The sequence below is a fragment of the Asterias rubens genome, chromosome 5 (assembly GCF_902459465.1).
Source record: "Asterias rubens chromosome 5, eAstRub1.3, whole genome shotgun sequence".
Classification (NCBI taxonomy): domain Eukaryota; kingdom Metazoa; phylum Echinodermata; class Asteroidea; order Forcipulatida; family Asteriidae; genus Asterias; species Asterias rubens.
Window position 1 is genome coordinate 1242753 of NC_047066.1, and position 23265 is coordinate 1266017.

A 23265-nucleotide genomic window follows, 5' to 3' on the forward strand; every position below is an offset into this window, starting at 1 on the left:
CACCATTGTCGCACCATGGTCACACGAAGTTTTGTGCTTTTAGATACTTGATTTCGATGCCTCAAATTCTAGAATAACTCCTGCGTTGACGTCATTGAAACCGAGAGTGTCGAGAGTGAAACTGACAGTGCACCTTTAACTCCTCCTGATTGTGCAGACAGTTTCTTGAAGATAAACCAAACTTTCAAGGTTCTAGAGATTTTTTTCTTCTTCAAAATATCCCCGATTCTGGAAATGTTGCCCCGTTTCTGGAAATGTTGTCCACTAACTATCTCCTAACTATCTCAGTCTCCTTACGATGACTAGGGCAAGCTAGTCGAAACGTTGAGACCAATTCAGAACTGACTCCGCGGCAGCACAGTTTATTACGATCCTATAAGCTAAAGTAGTAGTCCAGTCTATTTTCTATACCATCCGCCCAGGTAATAGTTAAAAAGCAGGACAGTTCTTTTCAGAACTGAGAAGTCTCCCGAATCTCCGATTATCTACTCCACGGCAGTAGAATAAAGCAAGACAGTTCTCTAAGAACAAACTCTACCTGGCAAGTAGATACACACATGGTGTTACTGCAAACCAAATATACATATCTCCTAATTGTTTACCAAATCTCGATGTTGCAAAACGCAACTGTTGTCACTTCCCTCTTTGCATCCGAAATTTGATTAAATACTTCTTCAGTTACTAAAATGTATTGCCGCTAATTATTTATAAAAAACCAAAGTGCTTAAACTTATGAACCAGTGATATGCCAGTTAAAATAAACAAAAACAATTGGAATCGATGATGCTTATAATTATATTATTTTTTTTACTTTAGAAATGGTTAGACACATTAACTCGCAGTGGCATGGTAGCATGTTCAATTTACAATACATAGAAGGTTTCTTAAAATATCTTAAATTTATTTTCTGAAATTCCAAAATCGTTCAAACGAAACAAAAGCTCAAGGTAAACCATCACTCACAATCAATTTCTTTTGGGAAGCTCAACGGAACACGTTGCCTTGGATCGGTCGAGTTGGTCTTTAAAAAACGTTTGTAACCGTTTGTTATAAAATGCATATGGTTAGAAAGGTCGGCCATTTACGGGAGTCAAAATTTTGACTCTCATAAATGGCCGACCGTGTTAGTCGACGAAGTAAAAGGAAAACCACGCAATTTTGAGTGATACTTGTGTGGATCATTATATTCTACTTTTAAGATATCTATCTAACCATATTTCATAACAAACGGTTTCAAACACTTTTCAAAGACCAACTCGTCCGATCCAAGGCAACGTGTTCCTTTAAAATTCGCAGTATCCTCAAACTCTGTGTTCAACAACACCAATGGATAGATCACTGCCTATGACAATCTCCTTGCAGAGCGTACACGTGTTTCCAATCTCATGTAAACACTCTCGGCAGTAGTTACCATGGCAATCAGGGTTACCACAAGACATAAAATGGCCGTTATCTACATCAGCGCATCCCAAACAAATCTTCCTCTTCATGCCAAAGTACCGGAAGATCTTCCTCCAGCACGGGTACTTGGCTGATAAGTACGCCCTAAAACTAATCTTCTGCTCGGTATCTATCTGCCGCTTCGACTGCTTGATCTTTTCCTTCAGCAGCTTAAACAGCGATTGGCGTTTTTGCAGGGTGTTGTTATACAGATAATAAATACGCTCTTGTTCTCGTTCTGGGTAGAAATAAGAAGCAATACCTCTTCGCAGTCTGAGAGCGTATGCCTGGGATAGGACCATGAGAAGGGCTATGAAGTACAACACGGCAACTCCTATTGAAATGTTGTTATTTGGAAGTATTGGATTAGGAAGACATTGCTCAGTGTCAACAGTGATATTAAAGGCATTCGCAGCTTCGAATCCCTCTGAGAAGAAAGTCCTGATTAGATCAGACAAGAAGCCCGAACCACCGATAGTGAGATCAGCACCTCCACCACCAGTCAAGTTGAACTTAACCTTCCCATGTCGATTGATAAGAGCAAGTAACCAGACTAGACCATAATCTGCTAAAATCAGCAAACCCGCAATAACTACATGAAGGAGTAGGTTTGTGAGACCCATTCTAAACAACCCCTTTTCGGGCTTACTAAGCCCGAACGATGTGAGATCAATCAGACGGCGACGCTCTGACTTCTTCAAGGGTAAGAGCGGCTCTTTACCATGTTTCCTTCTATTATCATCAATGAGCTTGAAGTCACTTGTCACATAGTAGTTGTCAAATCTATCCTTGGTGCGATACTTGCTGTGGTACTGGTACGACCTGAAGAGGAGGAATAAGACGGACAATGCTATGATCTTATCCACCACCGAGAAGGCAGAGTTGAAGAAGTTCACCGAATCTACCAGCTCCTGTTCAATTGCATCTTGGATTGAGTCGAATGACTGGCTTTGATTTGCTCGAGCAGCCCAGTAGGCTGTGAAGTCGACATCGACCTCAAAGGCTTGGTGGATATCATCTAGAGCTCTTTGAGTAGCATCGAAGGCTTTCTTGATCACGTCATCCAAGAAAGTAGGAGTACTGCAAATACCATCCGTGTTACTAATGAGCCCACAGACCTTGTCTCCAAATTTAAGTACATCGCATAGTTGATCTGGAATCCAAACACAAAAAAATCTTTGCTGTAAAGTTTATTTAGCTGCATTTTAAAATGCGTCATTAAAAACCATGTCAAAACTCTTTGTAATGTCACAAACAAACTCCATAAAAGTGACATTCCTCCCTCTACAGATTAGGGTTGTTTTAATTGGTGACCGACAGCACAATGACTACATGACCCCTTGACGGCAATGGACACACTGTTGGTAATTACGCAAAATAATTGTAAGCAAAAACAACTTGCTTAGTAACGAGTAAAGGAGAGCTGTATGGCACAAAACGGTGTGGGAAACGGCTCCCGATGAAGTAATGTAGTTTTTGAGAACGAGGCAAGTTCTCACTCAAATAATAAAAGACTTAAGCTTATGCATTATGTTTGTTGGGATACTGTAAGTGAAGGTGTGCTTTCAGCTCAGTTGCCTGAAAAGGGCTTTATGTCTTTTTTGAGATTCAAATGTTTTATTGAGAAATTACCTCTTTCTCAAAAACTAAGCTAAAACTATTTTTATATCTATCAACAGCTCCCCGTCGAATGCTAATGTTTTTGAGTGACTATCAAAAGTGTCAGTGCCTTTAACTTGCAGAGGAGTCATAAAACCAAACCATGATGTCACCATCTTGGTAATGTTCCATGTATCAAATAACAGAAGGAATATTTATGAACAAATGGAACCAGACTATTTTGTATCTTCCAGCCTCGGTTTGAGTTACACTGATTTGTATTGGAGACAAATCAAAATGGCCGCAGCATGATAGGTCTCTACGGACCCTTAACACTCCGGTCTACCCTTACCGATTCTAGCAGTTCCTATATTAGCGCTCCCCAATGCCTTCTTGCACTCCTTGTAGGCATGGTTTATACTACCAGTACAATCCATGTAAGCTCCATCGATTATCTCATTGCATGCATCGGCCGCTGAACTTAAAGCATCACCTGCAGCCTAGGAATCAAGGTTAAGGTATTGTATTATTTTTTTATTTCAAGATCTTTATATAGGATACACACATCACAACAGATGTTTTACATCATGATGGATCTGTGTCTTAGTAACAAGAAAGAAAAACAAAGGAAAACAAAAAGGGATTTGTTTATACGTTTGTTTTTTAAACCACCAATACACGAAGCATTCTTGGCCTTAGAAGTTAACTTATTCTATAATTTCTTCTTCCAAATCCAGTTAAACATCTCGAAGAATATTTGAACGAGAAGAATTTATGTATTTGTTTGCGGTAACACAATTTGTGTCCCTACTTGTGGTAGATTATGTTCTTTTGAGAAATAGTCTTGCTTTATATATTATTCCACTCCCGCAGAGTCGATATTTTTTGGGTAATTCGTGAGACTTCTCAGAGAAGTGTTTATGCAAAAGAAAATTCAGATGTAAAAACACAAAAACGTCTACCTACACCTAGGCCCTCTGTGAGTCCTCTAAAAGCACGCTCTATTGGTAAAAACGCTTCTCGGACCTTCGAAGCGGCTTCTTGCAGTTTGCCGATACTCTTAACGAGATTTTCAATGTATGCATCAAATACTTCTTCAGCAGTCTGTTTGATGAGTTTCGTCTGGTTCTGAGCTAGCTGTATGAGGAAAAAAAAAACATCAAAAAGGGGAAAAAAAACAGCCACTCTCCATCATACACTGGTCACAAATCAATATATTTTGATCAGGACAAACTGGTTTGGATTGGAGTATCCGGTATTTACAATGGGCCGAGGAAAATATCAAAAGACGTATAGAAACAGACACTCCATCGTACACTGGTCACAAATCAAGACGTTTCGATCAGGACAAACTGGTTTGGAGCATCCGACAATCACATTGTTAAGCTATTCTAATTGGACATAATTTAATCATAATGATGTAAACAAATAATTATTGTAAATTAAAAGAAGGAAATGAGACAAGAACGAACCTCTGCACTGCAGCTCATTGATTCAGATGCAACATTTGCATTCTTATAAATGTTATCAATGGGTCCACTGAGAAGTAATGCAACTATGATAGCAAGAAATGCTGCCCGACCTCTCGATGTACATAACACTGGTATCATCAATGACGCCACACAACGAGCTCTCACTGAAAGGGAAGTTGAGATGACAGTAATTACTTTTATTAATTATGATTTATTAAAAATATATTTATACAAAACTGGGATTCAGCTGAAAATGCTACTTAAAAAAATCTAATTTAAAGGCAGTGGACACTATTGGTAATTACTCAAAATAATTATTGGCATAAAACCTTACTTTGTTACAAGTAATGGGGAGAGGTTGGTGGTATAAAACATGTTGAGAAACAGCTCCCTCTGAAGTGACCTAGTTTTGGAGAAAGGAGAAATTTTCCACGAATTTGATTTCGAGACCTGAAGTTTAGAACTTGAGGTCTCGAAATCAACTATCTAAACGCACACAACTTCGGTGACAAGGGTGTTTTTTCTTTTATAGTTATCTTGCAACTCCGACGACCGATCGAGCTCAAATTTTCACAGGTTTGTTATTTTATGCATAATATGTTGAGATACACCAAGTGAGAAGACTGGTCTTTGACATTTACCAATAGTGTACACTGTCTTTAATAAAATAAAATGTAGGCCTGTATAAACAAATAAATTGCAGAAATATGTATGTATAATAGTTTTACCTGTTAATTTTGTTAAATGGACATCAAATAAATAGATAAAATAAAATAAAGCATAGCTAAAAAAATTAAAACACAAACTTGCGAAACCAGAAGATAGGCCTACCTCTCGGAAAGGGAAGATAGTTTAAGTAAACATGAACAGAAGAGAAAACGAGATTAAAAAAGAAACGTGAATAAACTTTTCGTTGAAGTCAGTATAGGAGCCATTTTGAAACTGACATACTATAGCATCTAGGCGTGATGCAAATAATTATTGGCAACAACAAATGATATTTGGATCTTCTAACCAAGCTTTATGAATAAAGCCTGTTCTTGGTGGAGCAAAATCATTTCTTATTTCACAAAATACACCTCATTTTTAAACTCATTGTGTGTACAAGGCTGTGTGTTTTGGCTAGTTTTTTAAATAATGGCCGCCGATGTGTGTGACGACATCGCGGTCTCATTGTGCACACACATTGGCCAACCCTGATCAATATATTTGAATCGGCAGTGATAGACCAAAGGTTCTGGTATGGACAGACAAGGGTTCATACCCCGACATTGCTGGTCGAGAAACGTTGACTCGAGTAAATCTTAGGTGGATTTGACCGTACCGGGACGGGGCAACGTGACAGCTTATTGCCGTATTTAGCGTCCCGATACATCGGCTTAAAATGTTGGTGACGGAAAGGGGTTAAAGGGCTTGCTTAAAAATATGTTGGGGGGGGGGGGCACACACAAATACTGTTCCCTGTATATCTTGAATACTTGCTTGTAATGAGTGATCCTGTACTGCTCGTAGACAGGAAAAGCAAACATGCATCATCAAAATGGCAAAGAAACGAAAAGGAAGATACAAGAAAACAACCAAATGACATGCTGAAATCAAAATACAAAGAAATAAATCAACGGAAACTAAAATAAAAATGAATCTGAAAATAATAAGTTGGCAAAGACATCTATCAAAACCACCGAGGAATGTTTAAAGATTGGGGTTACGATCTGGATATCATTTGAATAAAGTATGACCCGGAATAACCGTTGAACTTGGTTCTTTGTTCTAAAAGGAACGTTACAGAATTGGTAAGAAACAAACATCGTGAAGATCAAAGATTTACATAAAACTTACACGGTCTAATGATGATGATAGTTGAAAACATCCCTTGAAATATTTCTGTCTGAAATGTCATATTTTATGAGAAATAAATAATCTAACTTCGCGTTTGGAGTTTATCGCTCAGTGAGCGTTTTATTCATTTTTATTTTGGCATCGATGCAATGCAAAATTTGTAATCTGCAACTGTTTTGTTAGCAAAAAAAAAATACAATTCTGTACTGTCTGAATGGTCTGGTTGTATTTATTTTTGGTTGTTTAGTGTTAGTTTTGTTTGTTCGTTTGTTTGTTTGTTTGTCAATTACTTGTTTTGTGAGCGTTTGTTCGTTTGTGTTTATCGGTTATGTATTTTTTGTTTTTTGGTTGTTTGGTTGGTTAGTTGTTTTATTTTCCGGGGGAGGAGGTTCGAGTAGGGCATGTGGAAGAAAATCAAATCAAAAGAACAACATAAAGCTCATTCCATGTTGACACCCAAAGAAACAATTTTGCGAGACTTGTCCTCACCAGTTAGTGCCAAGCTGAGACACATTAGTAGAGTACTAACAGAGGCTATGACTATTGAAGCATTTAGACTATACTCTAGTCCGTACAGAAGACCAAGGAATAGAGCTCCACCAAGTATGAGACCAGTCAGGAAACCAACGAAACGCTTTAGCAGCTTATGCTCACTGCGGTGGCTTAGGAAGATATCACCTAAAAACTTTGGAAATAAAATGGTTCCATAAAAACTGAAATTATTATGTGCCATGATAAATATAGTGTTTGTTTGCTTGTTTTTATTTTATTTCCATATATCACATAAATAATCATAAAACATAACATAAGAAAAATGAACAAAGGGTAATAAGAGGAGGGCACCAGGAAAAAGCCTAGGCTTGTACAGAGCCTGGACCCTTTGTAATATAAATTAATTGGTTTTAGTTTATAACAGTGTTGGTATAAAAAAGCAAATGGCAGCCATTAAAAAAACAAAAATTATTCTTGCATAAAAAAAACAGCGATTGGCCTACATTTAAAGATATTTCTACATACTTTGAGTCGGTGTGCCAAAACCATACTTGTATATCATCAAAGGCACAATTTCGTCAAGTATATGTCTCTACTGTCTCGAACTATGGTCAAACACTTGCTCTTCAAGGAAAACATAATCCAAACACACCACCAATTAAGTTTAAAACACCAATTTACAAAACATGAGCACAGAAGAGTCATCGTTTTTTTCTGTAAAACTAACCTCTTTACTGGCAAGCATGCTCCTTGATAACGATCCCACGGACCCTCTAGAGCTTCGAGCACGCCGTAATCTGGGTCGCTCGTGCCGGCTGGGGGTGGGTGTTGAAAACGTCGATGGGTAATCACTGTACGTGCTACCGTTGTTCGATACAAACTGTGAAGACAAACATGTTTTTGGATTGGCTTATTTTGTTCTAAAAACTCGGAAATGCAATTCTTACTTCTGCTCCTCATCATTGAGTCTGGAGCCAAATGAGTGAAGAGATTTGGTGTTGAAATCGATATATAGTTTGAAAAATATTGGGTCCAGACTAAAAAATATCTTCCTTTATTTATAATGTTTATTTTAATCAAGAGTTTTATTTGACTCAAGATTTGGGATCGATCAGACTCCATATGACGTAGGTTAGTCATTATCTATAAACTTGGAACTGCCGTTTTTGTTTATATAAACAGGAAAATCTTACTCTTCGCAAAGATGGTTTACTTCCACCATTTTGTGACAACCGACCAATATCTGGTTCGTCTTCTCCATACTTGCTCTGAAATGCTTCCGTCTTTAACTTTTCATCTGCCTTCCCAAGTGGAGTAATTTGCTCCCGGAGTAATTCCTTAATTCCAGCTTTCTCATCAATGGGAGAAAGTTGAAGTGACATCTTCCTCGATCTCTCCATGCTCACTGAGCGTAAAACATCCTTCCGGAGACTGCCCGTGTTACCCTTACGTCTTAGTCCACCGTTAGATAGGCTGCTGGCGAGGGAGACTTCCTCCCCGGTAGGGCTCTTGACAGGGAACATCGGGTCGTGCTTGAGAGCAAACGCCACCCGACCCGCCGGGGCGCTTTGATGGCGGCTCCGAGCGGACTTGGCGCGCGTGATGGCGGGGGAAGATGGCGTTCCAACGGCGGCCTGTTGCCGGGCCGATAGTTGCCTAACTCCGGACTGTCGCTGTTTGGACTTGTTGACGGATCCTCGACTGACCCGGCGGATTTTGTCAGGCATGCTGGTCGGTCTGTTTCTCAAAACTAAACATAGAAATTAAAAGTCTGTTTGAGGTTTCAATGAATTCATTCAAATAAATATGTATCAGCTGAAAAAAAGTGGAAATGAAAAAATGCAAGTTGTTTGTAAAAAGAAATGATGTTTCAACAGCAATGCCTTGAACACCCATTGATTTCCCTTTTTTCCGGGTAAGTGACCGTCTTAGAGACCGTCGTCGTTTGATTTTGACCAGTAGACTTGCTGCCAAATTAAGCCTGTGATGTTGTCCTGCTTATTATTACTTCACTTATTAAAATGATTATCGATTTAAGAAAACTTCAGATTCACGATTAAAAGCAAACGGCAGGAAGAGACAAGTGAAAACAAAATGTCGTTGAAAAGCACTGGACACCTTCAATTGTCCAAGACCGATATTCTCACTTAGTGTATCCCAACAATGTGAAAACTTTTGACTCAATTGGTCGCGGAAGTTGCACAAAAAAATAATGAAAGAAAAAAAAACAACAACATTGTTTCACAAATTTGTGTGCTTTCAGATGCCGAAACAGGGCTTTATGCCTACAGTCTTTTAACATTTGAGTGAGAAAAAACTCTTTCTCAAAGTCTACATTACTTCAGAGGGAGCCGTTTCTTACAATTTGGTTATACTATCAACAGCTCTTCATTGCTTGTTGCCGCCAAATAAGTTGTTATGCTGAAAATTATTTTGAGTAATTACCTGTAGTGTCCAGTGCCTTTGACATTGATCATTCGCTGGATCAAACAATTGTACTTCATTGTCAGAAAGTGTTTATTTTTTTGTTAATATTAGCAGTAAATAATAACCTACCCACGGAATCTAAATTTGACCGTTCCGGTTTAGTCCATTGCTTTTCACTATCGGAACCCTTCCATTGACTGAAGTCGATTCCTTTAAATTGTGGGTCTGGAACCACCGGAGCTGGTCTGACACTTTGCCTCATCCTCCCACTGAAAGCCGGGGCTGCAAGAGGACTAACCGGGGTGTTGGGGCTCGGAGACGAAGAGTAGCTGGAACTGTTCCCGGAATCACTGCTGTTTTGGGGGCCAAAGCTCTTGGACTTGAACGGGGCTGTTAGAGGGCCGACTGGGGTGTGAGGGCTCGGCGATGAGGAATGATCAGAGTTGTGACCCGAATCCGAATTGCTTTTCCTACGGCCCTGTTTCTTGTGCTTAAAGGTGGGTGCTGATAGAGGGCTGACAGGGGTACGTGGACTGGGAGTTGGAGAATGGTCTGAGTCTACGCTGCCATGTGAGCTCAGTTTCTTGGTCTTGAGAGCCAGACGTTGCACTGGACCAAGCGGAGGTGGGTCGTTAAATGATGGGGTTCGGGAAACGGTGGCCAGGTTGAATTTACGTCGTGTGGGTTGCGGGGTGAAGAAGCGAGGGACGGTAGCCTGGCCTTGATCGGGTGATGACTTAGTGGAGAGGTCGCAGGCATTGCTCGCTGATCTGATTACTTTGGAACCTGAAACAGATGAAGGGAATGAATAGGGAAGGTTTTTAAGTAATGTTTTCGGTATTCTCATTTTTAATACACAGGACCTTGTAAAACAGCCGCTGTGTTGATTCTTTGTACCCTGTAGTCACCGGGGTGTGGGTTCGAATCCCGGTCGTGACACGTGTGTCCTTGAGCAAGATACTTTACTATTAATTGCTTCTCTTCACCCAGGGGTATAAATGGGTACCTGCGAGGGTAGAGGTTGATATTGTGTATGAAAAGCCACAACCGCCTTACAGGCAGCTCAGGGCTATACTCCCAAGGGATTTGAGAAACATTAACGGGGTGTTATTGGCCCTATGACCAGGGCACTAATGTAATGCGCATTGATACGGTTATTGTGAAATGCGCTATATTATAAGAGTTTGCTATTATTATTATAAAGATTTTGATATAAATTAAAATAAATACATAAATAAATACTCACCGCGCTTCCGTGGGGACGAATCATCAGATAGTTTTTCAAGTGACCGTTGTTGTTTCTTGAGCTGTTCAATAACGTGTACATGAGTGTCTGACTTACGACGTCGATGGCCAGGGGGTTTACCGGGAGCTTTTCGCACCGGCTTCAGAGGCTCTGAGGTGGGGGCTACTTTCAGGGTCGGTAAGAGGGGTCTCTTTCGATCGGAAGACCCCTCCGGCTTCAGAGGCTCTGAGGTGGGGGCTACTTTTAGCGTCGGTAAGAGGGGTCTCTTTCGATCGGAAGACACCTCCGCGACATGGCCATTCGGAACTCTGTTTTCTTGCAACTCCACCTCGGTGTCTGTTTCCATTGCGGTAGCACCATGCTTATCTTCGTGGATCTTTGTGAAGGTGCTTTCGGATTGTCTTCGTTTGATACCGGGTCTTGGAGGTGGTTGAGGCTTCTTGCGGCCAGGCTGCGGTGTGAAGTACCGGTGGCCTGGGTGGGCTTCCTCGTGATTGTCTGGTACAGGTGTTGCTGCTGCAACATCATGATCATCTAGAACTCTTGGCAAACTGATTGAACGCTCGAGTTTGTCTGAAAAGAGAAGAGAAAATTGATACTTTTGCTTCAAATTGTGTGGGTCTTAGAATCTCACCTTAAAGGGAAAACTCAATACCTTTTTACCTGTTAAGCAATATTTGTTTCTGCTTTTGAGTCATGGTCGTAAAGTCGTCTGGAGTTTAGACTGCTATCCCAGATGAAAGGATCTGGGCCCAAATTCATAAAGCGTGTAAGCACAAAAACTTGCTAAGCACCGGAAAATAATGTTTAGAAAAAACACTGTTACCAGACATCATTCCAGTAAAGTTAACATTGTTGTGACTGGTGCCCCCTCATTTATTTTTGCTCAGCAAGTAACTTTGTTAAGCAGTATTTTCTGCTAAACAGCTTTATGAAATTGGGCACGGTGTACCTGACTTGAGTATACATCGTCTGACTCACTGAATAGTATTAGGCTATATTTCCAAGTTCTAAATGATTCCTTCCACCTCATACTGAAGAGCTATGTCGCGGTAGTGTGAGGGCCGGTCGAACTTATACTTCACGGTGCCGAACCTTCCAGAGGATGGATGTGAACTACAGCCAACAACGTTCAATAATCGTGCGTGACAACAATTGCAATTCAATTCACTTCGGCCTCTTGTCGTTATAAAATAATTTACAATGGTATGTGTCTACCCACGGGGTCGAACAATTCTCTCGAGGTTGGTTGTGTACTGCAGCCAACAATGTTCAATTATGTGTAAACGTATAATTTGTTACAACAATAGGTGTCAACAAGTATGTACAAATTGTAGGTTATATAGTGCTAGATTGGTAATGTAGTGTATATTCAATGGCTGACATAAATTAAAATGAAGAGCAGTCCTGACACAGTAGAGCTTGTAGTAGTGCCCTGTTCCATCAAGGCAGAACAATGAGGCACACGTAGGCATACTGCCTCTACTATGGAGTCACTCAAGTGTTGCACAATATACAATAGGTGACTTGTCAGCAGTCGGCGCTGCATTACCATTGGTCTTTAACTCTATTTACAGCACATTGTCCGAGAACGTTTCATAAAGTCAAGATTGCCTCCATTCAACATTGGTCATAAAATCCCCATTATCAATAAATAAATAGTGAACCACAAAGGAAACTGACTATAGATACATTTTAAATCATTAGGGTTGACCAAAGAAAATGTTTCTAGAGTGGGATTTGAACCTGCGACCTCCAGATTAACGTGCAAGCGCTCTACGTACCACCAACTGAGCTTAATTAAAATGTTTGTCATAGCCACTCTGCCATTAAATCAGACAAGGCCACAGTGCTGTTTCCAGTTCATGTTAGGGTGTCAAGTGAATAATTATGTGTCACCTTCAAATAACAGGATTTTATTTCGGCATATGTTTTATTTAGTTCCTGTGTAATCAAATAATGCGAAATCTAAATATAGTCACACTTCCTATAGAAGATGAAGCTTGAAAATATTCTTGTCTTGAGTACTTGAACAACTGCAACAACTCTGGCACGTGAAGTGATGTCTAAGGGCCTATTATCAGCCTTTCTGAGGTATGGTGGCCGCCATAGGAGTGCTGGTTTGGGTGTATAATATAGACATATTTACCCAGACATTAAAGTGATGTGTCCACCATATTTCAAAATGGCTTATCTTGAAGAAATAATTGACATGTAAAACTATGACAACCTCTAAAACGAGTGCAAGGTTCTTCCTTTAGAAGAAACCAAACAAGCAAAAACAAACCAACAAACCAACAAACCAACAAACCAACAAACCAACAAACCAACAAACCAACAAACCAACAAACCAACAAACCAACAAACCAACAAACCAACAAACCAACAAACAAACAAGTACTCACAAAATACACACTGCTGCAACAAATACACAAACAAACACCATTAAACAAACAAAACAAACTTTCAATCAATCAATCCAACAAACAAACAAACAAACAAACAAACAAACAAACAAACAAACAAACAAACAAACATACCTATCAAAAAAAGTATTCATGTTATATTTTTTTTGTTGGTCAGTCATTGCTTTGTGGTCAAGTGGACCCACATTTGAATTTATACAGAGTCTTCACGAGCAAAAAAACAAACACTTGCTGCTTGTCTGTTCCTTATTTTGAACAACACGAACTTTATACGAAGACAACTTTGAGTTTGATAATAAAGGTCAACTTTTTCAGGAAAACGTCAACAACACTGTTCCATAATAGCCAGGGAGATTTTGGAAGGTTTTGCTATCGAGTAGAAGTCTAGACTTGATTCAAGTCCCGTTCGCGTCCCTAAGCATATCCGCCGCCGTCAAAATGTAGCTATTGGTCGGGGAATGCAAAACATCACAAAACAATATAGTTTTCTGAGATTGGCACTGGATTGGGACTTGAATCAAGTCTAGTAGAAGTCCGGCTTTATCTCCAGGCCCATCGACATGACTTCCTGTAGGTTGCCGGTAAGCGGCTGCCGGTAAAGACTACAGGTGCTTTGATTAGTCATGACAAGTGAGTGCAGTATTCTAAACCGGGGCCGACTTCCCGGGTAAACATTTCATGACATTAAAGGTTAAAGACAAAACGAGGGATTGATAAGGAATACAATGTGTGCTTTTTAACTCAAGCTCTCTATATTCGAGTTTATATAACACCCAAGCAGATCCTTGCCATTTGATTGGAGGATTGTCCGTCACGTGATAGCAAATAAAAGTACCATTGCACGCTGAGTCACTCACCGTGCTTTTTCGTTCCATCCGAAAAGTACCATTGCACGCTGGCAGCGTGCAATGGTACTTTTCGGATGGAACGAAAAAGCTGAGTCAAAACATCACTGCGTGCGCGTGTCTTTGGTAACGCAGCGGGGGTGCGTTCCACTCGCGCAAACGTTGCCAACAGTTGCGCACGTTCGCCAACAATTTCAAGTGGAACGAGTTGTTCGCCGCCACCGTTGGCGAACGTTGGCAACTTTAGGCGAACATACTTCGGAGGTGTTGGCGAGTGATTTTTAAAATGGCGGACAAGCATACGGTATTATTTCTTTGTCACAAACATAATTACATTGTATTTTTGGTGGATGATAATGCAGATTTGGAATAACAAAGTTAATTAGTTGATGTAATGATGTCAAAAAGAGGACTATTGCAGCAAAAACGAAGTTTAAAAAAAACCTACGTATGGTGCGCGCCATCTTCATTTCAGGGCGCCGCCATATTGACATCGCGTATACGCACCAATCGTTCAAACGATAAAAAAACGTTTGCGCGAACAGTTGCGAGTCGTTTGCGCGAGCGGAACGCACCCCAGTTGCGAGTCGTTTGCGCGAGTGGAACGCACCCCAGGGGTGCGTTCCACTCGCGCAAACGACTCGCAACTGTTCGCGCAAACGTTTTTTTATCGTTTGAACGATTGGTGCGTATACGCGATGTCAATATGGCGGCGCCCTGAAATGAAGATGGCGCGCACCATACGTAGGTTTTTTTTAAACTTCGTTTTTGCTGCAATAGTCCTCTTTTTGACATCATTACATCAACTAATTAACTTTGTTGTTCCAAATCTGCATTATCATCCACCGAAAATACAATGTAATTATGTTTGTGACAAAGAAATAATACCGTATGCTTGTCCGCCATTTTAAAAATCACTCGCCAACACCTCCGAAGTATGTTCGCCTAAAGTTGCCAACGTTCGCCAACGGTGGCGGCGAACAACTCGTTCCACTTGAAATTGTTGGCGAACGTGCGCAACTGTTGGCAACGTTTGCGCGAGTGGAACGCACCCCAGGTGTTACTGCAAGAAGGCATAGTAAAATTACTAGCATTCGGCTTCTACAGTTGAAATTGTTTGTTTTGAAAGTTGTATCTTTCAATCAAAATGACAAAGATCTACTTGGATGTTATATAAAACAAATAATGAATGTTTTTCATTCGTGCAATGGTGCGAATATGTTCATTCGTTGAAAGCTGGAATGTTCCATTCAACTCGGCTCCGCCTCGTTGAATAGAACATTCCATCTTTCAACTCATGAACATATTCGCACAATTGCACTCATAAACATTCATTATGTGTATAATATTCCACTTTACCGCTTTTGTTACACTTAGTTACCAGGGCCCAATTTCATGGCTCTGCTTACCGCCGAATTCTGCGCTTACGATGACGATTCCCCGCTTACGTGCAAGCGCCGAATTTCTGTGCTAGCCTTGTAAGCGTAGAATGCCTAGTAAAGTGGAGTACGCACGCGCAGAAGCCCAAATTCGCCGCTAACCCGTGAAATACGCTTGCCGTAAGCACAGAATTCCCTGCTTCCGTAAGCGCCGATTCCGTGCTTACGGTAAGCAGAACCATGAAATTGGGCCCTGTTCCTGTTTGTTGTCTTGTCATTAATCCTCTGAGAGACTCTGCTAGGGTCAAAACGTCAGGTCATTACCAATATTTGGTTGGTATTATTATTATTATTAAAACAGATTTATATTGCGCATTTCCAAAATAGACCAATGCGCCTTATCATAAAAATTGAAATAGTAATGAAATGGTAAGCAGTTTGCAACATCAAATTATATTTTCTGGTTTCAGTCTTAAAACACTGTCACAAATACTGTAGAAGTTGGGAAACTAGCATACCCCCCATCATTTTCGCTTATTTTAATTAGCGCAATTTAAATACTTACATGTGCGTGACGTGGAAGCCCTAGCCCTACCCCTAGCCGTAGCCGTAGCCGTGGCTGCTAATTCGGACATGACATGTGTTGGCACTGCCTTGTAACTATTGTTGTGACAGAAGAAGCAATTGTTTATAAAAAAAAACAATGAATGGATTTATTAGTGGTGATAATAATATTGGCGTTAACCCGGGGGTCACATGTTCAGCGCCCGCTCTCTTGTCTTCGTTCAACCCAAAATTAATAAGAAAACTCAGTTTCCACTCATGTTTTGTTACTTGAATAAGATTAACATTTCATATAGGATAATAGTGCATGCCCCTTTGACTATGCATTGATGCCCACAAACTAAGACATGCTGATTCTTTTAGGAAGTATTCAATTCTTGAAGTATCTCAATATCAACCACCGAATCTAGTATCACAATGGTATTATAACACGCCATATCCTTGTCATAATTAAAACTGCACAGAGTGTAGCGACTGAGTGCAGTAGTGCAAGTGAAATGAGGGAGTGGAGAGGGAGGACATGGGCCACAACAGTTTCAAATCCTACGGGTTATATTGAAAGTTATCAGCTGTGTTTTCCATAACGCCAACCAAACGTATATATTTTTCATTATTTGAGTAGGGGTTTGTTCGTCAATCCTACAAACGAAACCCAGAAACAAAACCAAACATGATGTGTGTCGTAACCGTAAATTGTCATTATGTGAATTGAATATACAGCGCATTTTGGTCTTGCATTTAGTCCAATCCCTTTACTGCCTATTTCAGGCTTGACCGCCATAACCAGGATATTGAACGGGACATTGTGAACAGGGCTTTCAAAAAATGTCTTCTACAAACTTTTTTCCCCTTCAAAAATGATCTAGAATTCGACTTCACCCCAATTAAAGGGAACAACCCATAATATTCTCACAACTACACTCGCAAACATCCATTATTTACTCATGGGTCCTAGCTCTATGAAGTTACCGACGAACTTGCACCCTAGTCTAACCTGGCCATAGCAGGGGTGACTCAGAGGCCTAATGCAACCCGCATGATGAGGGTGAGGTATAAACCAAGCAGTCATCAAGTTTGCCTATTTCCGATGACTTATAAACCTACAGAAACATCCAATGACAAATAACATACACGGAAGACTCGGAACAACTGGAATGCCTTTTCTTGGCTCTTGTCAAGGCATACTTATTTTAAACTTCTATCATACAGTTTGATTAAGTTTACATAGTGCTCAAACAAGAAAGCAAAACTTGTCGGTTTTAAAGTATGCATTCTTTGGTACTTGTGTGTTTATACTTAAAATGGATTTGGAAGAAAGGGGCCATAGACAAACGATGATTGTCCAGTCAGTATAAATCTTAAATCTTAACTGATTTAAAGGCATGTATTGTCGAAGATCCTCATTTGGCGTATCCTCATATAGTATGCATTAAATATAACAAACCTGGGAACATTTTGCTTCATAAATTGGTCATCAAAGTTGCAAGAAAACAATGAAAGAACAACATTCTTGTTGGGGTTTGTGCTTCCAGATGCCTGAGAAAGGCACAAGACTTAAAGACACTGGACACCTATGGTAATTGTAAAAGACCAGTCTTCTCACTTGAAGTATCTCAACATATGCACATCGATAACAAGAAGTATTTTTGCTAACAATTATTTTGAGTAACTATCAATAGTGTCCATAGTGCCTTTAAATTTTGGGGTGAAGTTCCCCCCTCTGAAACTACATACTTTTAAAGGGTTTCGTTTCTAACAACGCTGTATAGTATCAGCAACTCTCCAGTGCTCTTTAGTGATGATTCGTAGAGGAAGCTGCCATGCCTTTAAGGTGGAAAATTAAAAATGCAGATTTTTAAAAACTGATAACCGCTGATGTGCAATGTCACATGTTTTCGACGCAATGTTTAACTAATTTTTGTTCAAGGTTTCTAATGGTTCTGGGAAGTTTGACTGAACACCCTCGAGACTCGCGCAAATTATTCTTCAAACCCACCCGCCCACTACACGCCCCATAGAAAACACATAAAAAAGAGTGTGCTGATTCCGTAATTATTACTAGAACACAGAGCTAAGTATTTCCAACGAGTAACTGTAATTTAAATTGCGAAAATGTTTTAACAATGGAATCAGTCTACTATCTTATTGTAGCTTCAGTTAAGTTCAGTTCAACTAATTTATGTCCACTGTGTTACACAAAATAATATCAAAATATACATTAAACAATTAATAATTGGAAACTTTTTTTGTGAATCGTCAAAGTGATATTATAACAGGGAGAAATACCCAAAGCCCAAACCAACAGAGATGCTTTTTGCTAATCTAAAAACAATGTTGGTTATGTAGAATTTCAGTATATTGTACACATGAGCCCAATTGCATCAGGCATGTAGGCACAAAACCTTGCTAAGCACAAACACTTTTGCTCACAAAAGTTACCAGCCAGATTACTATAATTATACGTTTACCATTGTCTTGCTAGCTAAGAAGCAGAGTATTTACGCTAAACAGCTTTATTTAATTGGGTCTTGTAAGCTGAAACAATTCTTACAACACCTGCTGTTTAATTAATTAGTGATTAATCGTGACATACATGACCATGCAAAGCTTTCCAGTGACTGTATGGGTTCACTTCCTGTTGTTGTTCCTGTAGGCCAAGGGTTTGTTCATGTTTAAAGACACTGGACACTATTGGTAATATTGTCAAAGACCAGTCTTCTCACTTGGTGTATCTCAACATATGCATAAAATAACAAACCTGTGAGAATTAAAGCTCAATTGGTCGTCGACGTTGCGAGACAACAATGAAAGAAAAAACACCCTTGTCACACGAATTCGTTGTGAGCATTCAGATGCTTGATTTCAGGACCTCAAAATCTAATTCTGAGGTCTCGAAATCAAATTCGTGGAAAATTACTTCTTTCTCGAAAACTATGTTACTTCAGAGGGAGCTGTTTCTCACATTGTTTTATACTATCAACATCTCCCCATTACTCGTGACCAAGGAAGGTTTTATGCTAATAATTATTTTGAGTAATCCACTGCCTTTAATTGCTATACATTGACTATAGGGCCTGGTGGCGTTTGAAGTGCCTTCTCGTCGAAATAGATTGTTTTAGAATATTAGAAGTGATTTACTTCATTGTGAAAAAAAGAGAAAAAAAGAACATGTACTTTTGATTTTGTATTAATTAAATCCCTTACTTTATAGGAACAAACTATTTTTGATAACCTGTCTATGATCTTTGCAGTGACCCTACCCAATAAAAAGGTGTCCGTAAGCCATCTCAACCCATGCTACCACAACGCCCTCAAACACGAAAAAAACTTCCAAACTTACCTCGGAAAGTTTCGCTCATCTTCCAAAAGTTTTAGTATTTTCCATAAGGTGAATATAATATAGCAAAGATGACGACTGGAGTCTTTCAAGCGAGAGATATTCTACCCAGTAGAATATAGTTCAGCAGCTTGCTGACAGTGGCAAGCCCACTCTAGGCCTATATGGACATCCTACGCTCGTCTAACTCACTTGCCAAGACAACCAAACAAGTTAATAAGTTCAGGAAGTTAAGAGGGAAGTGCACTTGCTGCGTAGCTACTGTTTAGGCCTACCACAGGCTGAACAGTTAAAGGGATATGTCAATTCGCCAACTACTTCGCGATATGTGAGCTGACATTGATGTGAGGGGGGGGGGGGGGGAGTCGTTGTCACACCTCAACACCAACAAGGATGCTGGTTTTCCTGTTCCACAAAATGTGTTCGTCTGTAATTAATTGTTCATCAGGTTGTGCAACCGAAGTGGAAAAACAAAAGCGGGACAGTTATCTTCAGAACTGAGAATTCTCCCGAAAAATCTACTCCGCGGTATAGTAGAGTATATAGCAAGACTTCTCTCAGAACAAATTTTAGCAAATAGACACAAACATGGTGTTACCGCAAACCAAATAATATGTATGGAAGGTGGATATGTTACAACTTTTACTTTACATTAATGTCAAAATGTTTTAGAGGTTCCCCCAAAAAGGACAATTTTAGGTTTTGCGATTCACCTATTTGATAGAGTTCTCATGAAAGTGGGGAAATACGTTAAACGATAGCCTCAAGTTAAAATGACGAAAAGTGTAATTTGCGATAGTCTTTTTTTGTGAATTTTGAAACATGACGTCAACAGCAAAAACAAAATAATATCATCAAAATTAGAAGTGAATTTAAAACGATCTGCAGAAATGGTATAAACCATTATTATAGTCGTTCGGATTTCGTAAATATTATTTGCAATTCTCTCAAATTAGTTTGACTTGATACTGCTCAGTTTAAGCAAATAATGTATAACCGCAATATACTATAGAACATGAAAGGACAACAGTGTGGGGTTGGATGTTTACCTTCGGTCCCCTTTTGGCTGTTTCCGAAATTTGTAGGAAATGTCCTTCCGACTAACTCAAGGTTTTGGACAATAGCTATATTTCCTGAGCGTATCTTTCATAAAAGTGCTTCGGGGAAATAGATCGTACCACCAATCCCACCTGTACCCTCTAAATGTAAAAGAGTGAAAAACACCACTCTTTACTTTTCGAGCTGTCCGTTATATGGCTCTTCAAAAAGAGTGGTGGTTATTTCACTCTTTTAGAGCCGGGTTTCACTCCAGGACAGAGTGAAAAAAATCACTCAAAAGGGTGCAAACTTCAATCTAAAAGAGTGGAAGACCACTCGAAAAAGAGTTGTCCTTCATATATGGCTCTTCAAAGAGTACCTTTTCACTCTTTTACATAAAGAGAGTAGGTTGCACAGTACACAACACTTTCTCCTGAAGACGAGCAGAGTAAACTGTTCGAAACGTCGAGACCAAACCGGCTCTTTTTAGAGCCAACACTCCATCAACAGAAATAATTATAATACATGGCTGTACACACAAGCTTACTATTTAGTATTTATAGTTTACATACAGTAAGGTAAAGTTGAAACCTCAAAGTTTGCTAATAAATGACAACATGTGAAAATAACTCAGGGTCAGGGTGTCACTGTGCAAAATAACTATGTTCAAAGGGTTAGCAATATAAAAATGACAACCTAAACCCCAGCATTACTGTTTTAATTCTTGAACCTTGGCTTTACACTTTGACTTCCTGTTGTCTTGTGGCTGTGCTGTTCACAAGTACCGGACTCAAGCGCTTGTGTTTCCGATCACCAAAGCGTGGGTTCGAGTCCCGGATCATGGCACTTGTGTCCTTGAGCATGACCCCTGTTCATGATGCTCTTGTCCTCGGACGGGACAAGACACTGGACACAATTGGTAATTGTCAAAGACCAGTATTCTCACTTTGTTATATCAAAATATGCAGAAAAATAACAAACCTGTAAAAAAAAAAAAGGGGCTCAATTGGTCATCGAATTTTCAAGAGAATAATGAAAGAAAGAAAAACAAACTTGTTGCATTACTCTATGTGCCTTTAGATGCATAATGAAAGGCTTCTAATCAGCTGAAGTATTTTATTATTTGAGTACGTTACTATGTAACTATCAATAGCTCTCCATTACTCGTTACCAAGTAAGTTTTTATGCAATTACCAATAGTTTCAAGTGCCTTTAAGTCGTATATAGGTCCCGTGTATATGAGTTGTATATACCACACGAGAACCCAGAAGGCACGTGAACCCAGTGTTTCTGGTTCACATTTACTCTTGTTGACAGGTTTCCCCAGGACTGCAAGTTGACAAGCTTTGGTTGCATTACCAGAATTATGTATTAATAATAATTGGGCATTTAAGAATAAATATTTTTGAACGTCTTAAAATAATGTGTTAAACTGAATCTACAAATGTGTAAGTTTTAGCCAATGACTCTCAGAAAAGCAAACTTAATCACTTTACTAGCCAAGAACCTCATGGAGAGAAGACAAGGAAGGAAGCTCCAGCAAGATGTGGGAGAGGAAATCCTCAGAGAAATTATCCCAGGGAAAACACACGCATATAGCCCCCCCCCCCCCCTCCCCTGGGATTCGAGTTGGGGTCACAGACTGCGCCAACTCGACTGCCCCACACCTTTGTCTTGACTCAAATGCATTTTGAGACCTCAATATTTTGATCATAAAAGTATTTAAGTAGGATGTAAATTGACTGAAAATTAAAGGGTATGCCTATACTCTGGTAAAGGTTCAGGGTGAAAGACACACGGTTCCAAAATGGCTGATTTAAAGCCCGCAAGTCGGCGTTGAGCAAACACCCATGCTAAAGAGCCTCATATGAGCCCCATATCCGAAAATGCCCTCAATGTCAAGGTCATCTACTGTCTATTAAGCAGGCAAGGTGTGATCATTATGTAGTTAGTGTGGTTGGCTAATTTCTTTCATACAAGATGGGTAAAACATAATGGTTTGGGCGCGGACGTTTCTAAAATCGCCTTTTGTTGTTTAGGTTTAAACACAAAATGTATGTGGTTTTATTTCATACAGTTCGGTTTAGTTAATTTTCATAAGTAAAATAAAACGAATGTTGGACCTTTTCCGGCTCCACTAAATAATAAGGATAAACCAAAGTATACAAGATTATCTTATGATGTAACCGGCTTCGCGTGGATATAAAAATAAAACAAAACCAACAAACAACTTAATAACAAATTTAGCGAGGGACTTGTTAGGTCGCAACGTCCTCATGCTGCATTTTCAACATTTGGTGACAAGTTAGTTTCATGTGTTTAAAAGAGAAAAACTCTGGCTTTGAATCAGTTTTTTGTTTGTTTTGAATATGGCAATGATTTGAGTCCGTGTTTTTGTTTAAAATGATGCGACTAATTAAGAACAATGATTGAACAATAATGTGAGGCTCTTTTACGTACTAAAACATTCCAGGCCTTTTATTATGCGTTCTTCATACTGTACCGTAACTGATTTACATTTATTGTGGTTTTTTTTGCAACTTGAAATTTTTATTTAATGATCCACAAGGAAGAATTGAGACTTGAAATGTGAATTCACCTCAGACTTACAATACTTGACACGGCTTAAGTGACTAGATTTGAGACTTTCCATCAAAGACTAAGACGAATGTGGACTTTACCTCAATTTGATGCTATCTCTGCATGACATCGCAATGCATTTATAAATATTTGAACACAATGTACAACTATTTGAAATGAAATAAAGGCACTGTTTGCTTGTAAAGAAGTTCAGGTAATTAACTCAAAAGCAAGTTTTAAAATCCTCTCTTTTATAAAACCTTACCTTCATCAGAGCCTTTTTCGACGTTGTACAACCGCATTCCAACTAATAAATCGACCAAGTCAGACGAAAATCACAACTGACTCGACGAACCTTTGGGTAGTTGTATGAATCGAACAGGACAAATAAATATATATAATAGTTGCTTTAGCGTCATGTCCTCTTCCCAGGGATATGGATTTAGTATTGTCATGCTTATTTTCTTCTCCGGGAATCAGGGATTTTAGGAAAAACTATTGTATCCGGGAATCATTTCTTGTTTTATTTTCTTTCTCACGGTTTTAAATGTCACTGCGGGACCGTAACTGTACTTTATTTT

At 39.4% G+C, this 23265-nt stretch overlaps 1 protein-coding gene across 2 annotated transcripts; it reads right to left on the reverse strand.

Annotated features, from left to right (window-relative positions):
* Positions 1-1225: 1225 nt before the first annotated feature.
* On the reverse strand, positions 1226-23038 carry LOC117290812. 2 transcript variants are annotated; one of them, XM_033772374.1, is made up of 10 exons: positions 22950-23038; positions 10516-11088; positions 9399-10055; positions 8036-8592; positions 7570-7722; positions 6840-7035; positions 4512-4675; positions 4006-4176; positions 3392-3539; positions 1226-2593 (listed from the first exon to the last, which is right to left on the reverse strand). In XM_033772374.1, exons 1-10 carry the CDS (start codon positions 22984-22986, stop codon positions 1302-1304), a joined length of 3948 nt encoding a protein of 1315 aa, XP_033628265.1. In that variant the 5' UTR covers positions 22987-23038; the 3' UTR covers positions 1226-1301. The 2 variants fall into 2 exon arrangements, with proteins under 2 accessions (XP_033628265.1, XP_033628266.1); XM_033772375.1 differs by lacking the exon at positions 22950-23038 and adding an exon at positions 19070-19229.
* Positions 23039-23265: the final 227 nt, after the last annotated feature.